At 46.2% G+C, this 6,333-nt stretch overlaps 1 protein-coding gene across 5 annotated transcripts; it reads left to right on the forward strand.

Annotated features, from left to right (window-relative positions):
- Nucleotides 1-4,852, forward strand: fktn (fukutin). Of its 5 annotated transcripts, none has more exons than XM_015395483.1 (10): nt 1-219; nt 958-1,067; nt 1,141-1,338; nt 1,408-1,554; nt 1,653-1,783; nt 1,931-2,063; nt 2,143-2,272; nt 2,357-2,490; nt 2,567-2,691; nt 4,553-4,852. In XM_015395483.1, exons 1-10 carry the CDS (start codon nt 99-101, stop codon nt 4,764-4,766), a joined length of 1,443 nt encoding a protein of 480 aa, XP_015250969.1. In that variant the 5' UTR covers nt 1-98; the 3' UTR covers nt 4,767-4,852. The 5 variants fall into 5 exon arrangements, with proteins under 5 accessions (XP_015250969.1, XP_015250970.1, XP_015250971.1 ...); XM_015395484.1 differs by having other exon boundaries at nt 1,011-1,067; nt 1,138-1,338; XM_015395485.1 differs by having other exon boundaries at nt 1,011-1,067.
- The last annotated feature ends 1,481 nt before the right edge of the window (nt 4,853-6,333 follow it).

Genomic DNA, 6,333 nt, shown 5'->3' on the forward strand with positions numbered 1-6,333 from the left:
TAGGCGGAGCTGCTCCTCTGTTGGATTTTAAAGATGGCGGCGGGCGGCTTGCGGTTTTTCGCGTCGCTGCCTCATTGTATCAGCTCGGTTCGGACGCCATGAACGGCTCGGTACCGGATGCCTCGCGTGAACCGGACGCTCGTGTTTGGGCTGCTGCTCGTGAGCAGCTGCGCGTTCCTGCTCTTCCAGCTCTATTACTACCGGAACTACGTCAGCAAGGTGAGAGGCGGGGCTTCCCGCTCAAGTAAACTGTTGTGGATGAGAGAAGAAAGGGATGCAGTGGTGATGCCGGTGAGATGAAGCATCATTGAACCGTTTGGCTAAATTGCTTCAGCGATCCCCACAGTTCATGATGCCTCATTTGAATCTGTCACCACCTACTGGTGAAGTGCAGAACTACAGTTAGTAATATAATCAGATGTTTTGCTTTGGTTTTTCTTGTTTTTCCCCCCATATAAGCTCTTTTGAAATTGTTAATGATTGGTGTGTATAATAAAATCTTTTTTTTATGTGTAAAATGTCTTAGAAGAGAAAAATCTCAGTTTTTCTGCCATTTTAGTGAAATAAGCTCAAGCAGGCAGTGAAAGTGTTTGTGCAAATTGGGCAACGATGAACAAAATGAAAGGTGTTAGTCATTTTATTCAAACATAATAGTTTTCCAGAGTTTTTGCTTTTAATCGGGTTGGAAATTATGTGTTCAACCAATTTTTTGGTCAAACCAACCAATCTAACTTTGGCAGTGTTGTCACCCAATATTTATACTAGAGCAAGCTAATACAGATTAGTCACATTAGCCAAAAAGACAAGCAGTTCTGGTGCTGCTTGTTTTAGCGTTTTATTGTCATTACACTCTGATAAGTGGGCTGCATTGCGACTCGACGCGTTATGGGTCTTTTGTACAGAGTGGGTTTCAAACTCACAACCTTAGGATTCTAAGCTCTAATCCCTAATCACTAGGCCACCTCTCCCCATTCCGTATACCAAGGTCTAAAGCTGTGTCTGTGTTGCAGCACACTGGTCTTCTCCTGAACCCTGCAGGTCATGTGACCTCCAGCCAAGCCCAATGGGTGAGTTAGAACCAGTTCTGACCCGGTCCCACCTCTCTGTCTGAGCCTGACCCGGACCTTCTCTCTGCAGCAGACCCTGAAGAAGTTCCTGGGGTTGGCGCAGTACTTCCGGCTGCCTCTGTTCCTCGCCGACACCGCCGCGCTGGCTCTGCTCTCCCAGGACGCTCTGCGGCAGCGCGACCGCATGACGCGGGAGCCGCACTGCAGCTTCCTGTGCACCGGCCGGCCAATCGCATCCTTTGCTCTGCAGGCCAACCAATGGAAGCACAGCGTGAGTGTGACGTGTTGACGGGAGCCGAGGAAAAAAGCTTCCTGTTTAAGTTTCGTTTCTGCGCGTCAGGCCGGCTTCCTATTGGCCGCTGAACAGAAAGGCTTCGAGCTGCTGGAGGTGCGAGGACACGACCCCCGACTGGGCAGTCTGGACACCCTGTCAGGAGAGGAGATCCCCCTGCACTTCCTGTTCCGCCTCCACGGTTACATCATCCATGTGGGTGGAGCCACGTCTGTCTGTCACTAGTTAGAGTTCTGTTGAAGGGCGTGTGTACGGTGCTTTGGGTTTGCTGTAGTACCTGTTCTTGTCTCCAGGTGGTGCTCCTGTACGAGCGCAGCGGGAACTACCTGTGGCACGGCGCCCTGCGTCTAAAGGCCAACATGGACCGCAGCTTCGCTCCCTTCAAGCTGCTGGACTACGGACGCCACGCCGGCGCCTACGATCGGTAAGGTCATCAGTTCCTTTGGTTTCCTTTGAAGAGCAGCTGAACCAGCCGAGGCGTTAAAGGAAAAGTCCGATCATCAGGGAATTATCTACGAATCAATACCCTGGGGTATATGATCATGTGACTGTGCTTTGTCGCCCCCTGCAGGCCGGAGCTGATCCTCACAGTCATTGACGGCCTTGACGTTCGTATCCCTCGCAACATTTCCCGTTTCCTGACGCAGCAGGAACAGGCGCGGTTCCTGGAGTGCCGTTACCATGACGCCCGCAGCTTCCTGCAGGTTTGTTTGTTTTGTTTTATTTTGCAGCATGGTGTTCGGTCATGTGACCTCTCTCCCTCTTCGCTGTGTTTGAATGCAGCTTTACCCTGATGACTCCTCAGCGGCTGCCATCGAGTTCCGCAGGAAAGCGAAGACGTTGCTGACTTTAGCAGCTCGGACCCTGGGCCAGCTGGACGTCCCGTTCTGGATCAGCAGTGGAACCTGTCTGGGTAACGCTGGTTCTGCATGAGACCTCTTCTCTTAATGAAGGAAACGAAAAGTTTCCCTCAATAGCCCTGTGTCTCCCCCTGCAGGATGGTTCCGGCAGTGCAGCATCATCTCCTACAGCCGGGACGTGGACATCGGGATCTTCATCGCAGACTTCAGGCCCAACATGGTGGCGGCCTTCAGAGACGCGGGGCTGTCGCTCAAACACAAGTTTGGAAAGGTCGTAGCTTTGGACCCGGCGTTTCATTTTAAGCTTGTCGGCCTTTATTTTGAAGGTCTTTTGTTTTGAAGGGCAGGTGGAGGACAGCCTGGAGCTGTCCTTTCTGGGTGAGGACGTCAAGCTGGACATTTTCTTCTTCTACAGAGAAGGAGACGTGGTGTGGAATGGAGGAACGCAGGCGAAAAGCGGCAGGAAGTTCAAGTAAACCTTTTCCTTCCTGTTTACATCTGCCTTTAGTGATGCGATGTTTAATCGAGTTATTTAAAGTCGGGCGTACACCGAACGATTTCTTTCAATCATTAAACGCAGCAAAACCCAAACTGTACGACGAAACTGCAGGGTTTAAAAGTTCACAGCTCACGATGTTTGTGCGACCCGACGCTCTGATGCGATCTACTCACTAGAGTGAAACGCACTTCCTTTCGCAATTTCTACAATTTTGACCTGAAAACCCTAAAAAGAAAAGGCGACGACATATTTGGACGAAGACATGGCTGAGCAAACATGGCTGCTACGGTCTGTTATGTTAGAGAAAGAACCTTAATTTCACTCATTGCACCCTCGCCATGCTTCTGGGTTTTTACCTCTGACAGGAAGAAGAAGAATCCTTGTTTGCCCACTGAGCGATTTGCCCACGACCACCTTATGACGGCCGACTGGATTTCAAACATGTTTGATTTTCTCGCGACTTTACGATTCCTGATGGGGAGGCGGTCGTTAGACTGTAAAATGGGACCGAAAAGCGCAAAAAATCGTGCTGTTTTCGCCCGACTTAAAGGGTCTATAATTAGTATCGGAGCTTTGAAAGGATGGTGCAAACGTACATATATGCTGGTCAGAGCTTTCTTTCTGAAACGGGTTGTGGTATGATGACTTTATTCTCATCATATTACGACTTTCTTCTCCTAGTATTATAATTTTATTCTCATTATGTTGCAACTTATTATGTAACAACATTATTCTCCTAATATTACGATTGTATTCTCATAATTTTATGCTCATAATGTTGCGACTTGTCAGCAACATGGTTTATTTGTAATGGGCTCTACCTAGCTAGAGAGCGCTAAGAACCACGACATTTATGACATTTATTCTGTTAGATCAGAAGCTAAGTCGTATTCAGTGTTCAGGGCTGTAGTATAGTTAGGATTAATCTGGGTGCAGCCACCAGGTGGCGCCGTTTGAAGTCTGTACTGACTGTAGAACCAAACATTTTCAATAAGACAGACTATTTTCTTCAGGGAGACGCTGCTGTAGCAATCAGCTGTCGGCTCTAACAAGTATCCTTCTGTGACGGTCTGGACACAGGGTTGCCATGGTTACTTGGTTACTAAACGTTGTTTTCAAAATAAATTTAAAAAATGCTCTAATTTTTACAGCTGAATTTATAGTTTTTTTCTTGATTTCTTATTCTCATTCTATAGACAACGGTCATTTTAACTTAAATAAAGCCCAAAATATGTACAATTCCTAAATTATGAATGTATATTGCCCTAATAAAGATATAGTTTTAATTAAATATAACTGAATAGAAATTTAACTTCATGTAGCTCTTTTAATATATTTAAACCCCTTGTCGTGTTTTTTATTTCATGCTTTTCTGGGCCCCCATGAAAACACGCTGGCCCCCTCCTGGCCCCCTGGTACATTTGGTCTAGAACCGCCACTGATGACGTGTTATTAATTAGCACTATAGAAATAAACTGAATAGAATTGAAATTTATAATATTGAATTTGACTCTATTGCACCTTTTTTTTTATCTGGGATTTAAACGTTAGTTTAGAGTCTGTTAGGATGGCTAGGTATTTGAATTCTGACACAACTTTTAATTTTTCGCATAAATAACTGTCAGATTCACCACCTGTGACTGAAAATGGGGCTGAGCACGTAGGAGGGCCATCACCAGAATGATTGACAGTTAGGAGGACCAATTATTTAGATGGTCAAAGAACATCCTCCACTGTCGCTTTAACGTGGGAAATCCTCTGCTTTCTGTCATCATGTGTTTCTCTCTGCGTTTGTTTGATTCCAAAGTTTTAAATAAAGTTTCTTTTTCTTCAGGTACGTCTTCCCTTCCTTCTCGCTGTGCTGGGCGGAGCTTCTAGAGGTCAAAGTTCGTGTTCCTTGTGAAACGTTGGATTACGTGATGGCAAACTACGGCGCCTCCTGGAACGTTCCGGTGAAGAGCTGGGATTGGAAGTCGTCACCTAGCAACGTGATGGAAAACGGGGTGTGGCCTATTGCGGAGTGGGCGGGTCTCATCCAGGTGTACTGAGAGGAGACGGAGCGGACATTTTGTTTTTTTGTTTTTTTACATCATGTATGTTAAACACTGGATTTGAAAATAAAGTTTTACTATAAAAAGTGGAATGGTGGAAACTTTATTCTGGTGAACATCAGTTTGACAAACTGGACCTGAGAGATTAAGATCAGGAAGTCATGGTATTTCATGCAGAAACAGGCTAACCCCTAAGCTCCGCCCCTTAACTATCAACACACTCTCTGCTGTGAAGACGCCTGGATTGAAGGTGGAGGGGTAGAAACAAGAATGAGACAGCCTCTTCCCTTCAACGGGAAAGGAAAGCAGTCGTTGCTATGGCGACACAGTGACGTCCCATCTGTAGCTCTGTGGAGCAGGATGACATAAAATAAAATCAAACATTTCCCCTTTTCTTAATACGACTGTTTACAGTCAAATCGTCCCAAAGAGGATCTTCCCTTTTGGAATTAATACTTTTTTTTTTATTTTCAATTTATGATTTTCTATCAGCGTGACGATGATCTTACAAACAGCAGAACTGACTTTTGGTGGAACGTGTTTCCTCCGTTATTTGGTCGCCGTTACACCCGCTGCCAAATTCCGGCGAGCTTGCACTGATATTAGCCACTTCGCTCTGAAAACCGATCCGTGCCGAGCTCAGTTCCTTACGACCGTTTACACACCACGCTAACACGGTTCCTCGCCTCCTAGTGGCGATCTCCGGTACTACTGCTCTATAGAGTTAAATAATTGGCGGCACCTGTAACATTCAGGAAGTTTGCAGAGAAACCAGGCCAAGAAGGAACCCTTTGGTAAATTTGCTTAACAGTCGGGTTTTGGGAAGTGGACACGACAAACGATCGTCTGATCAGAGTTTAAAGACGCAGGAAACAATAAGAGCAGAATCATCACAGGAAATCATGCGTCATGGTAGGGAAGCTGGGATTTTTATGAATGTCTGAAATTTCAAGATTACGGAGGCTGACTGTAAGGAGATGACGCAGTCCGCTCATGCGCTCTTTGTTATCTGAGAACCGAGCCAGAACTGAACCGCTCCGAGCCCTACTGATGGACTAGTATCAGTTTATCGCGGTTCGGTTGTGCATGCAGTTTACACTCAATGGTTATCTCGGTCACCGTGCTCAGGCCGATCTCGGCACGGTTTCAAAAGGATAGTATAAATGGGGCAATGGCGTAAATATCTGTAAGCAGAGACAGCTGTTGCTTATGGGCCCACGACCTCTTAGGGGCGGCGTCACTGACATCTGGTTGGGGCCCTACGCCAGACCAGGACGTATCTTTGCAGACGTAATGCAGGGCTCAATGTTAACCATCGCCCGATCTCCCGGGGCAAGTCGTTTTTACAGCCCATGTATGGAGGCCTTAGTCCTGGACACAGGTTCAAATCTGACCTGTGGTCTGTCTCTCCCCCTTTCCTTTCAGCCTATCCATAAAAACGGGCCACTAGTGCCAACAAACTAACCTTTTTCAGATTCATTTTTTCGTTATTTGAAGATAAAAAAAAAAAAAATCTATATATATATATATATATACCGTATTTTCACGACTATAAGGCGCACTT

The sequence above is a fragment of the Cyprinodon variegatus genome, unplaced genomic scaffold, assembly GCF_000732505.1.
Source record: "Cyprinodon variegatus isolate N-32 unplaced genomic scaffold, C_variegatus-1.0 Scaffold743, whole genome shotgun sequence".
NCBI lineage: Eukaryota > Metazoa > Chordata > Actinopteri > Cyprinodontiformes > Cyprinodontidae > Cyprinodon > Cyprinodon variegatus.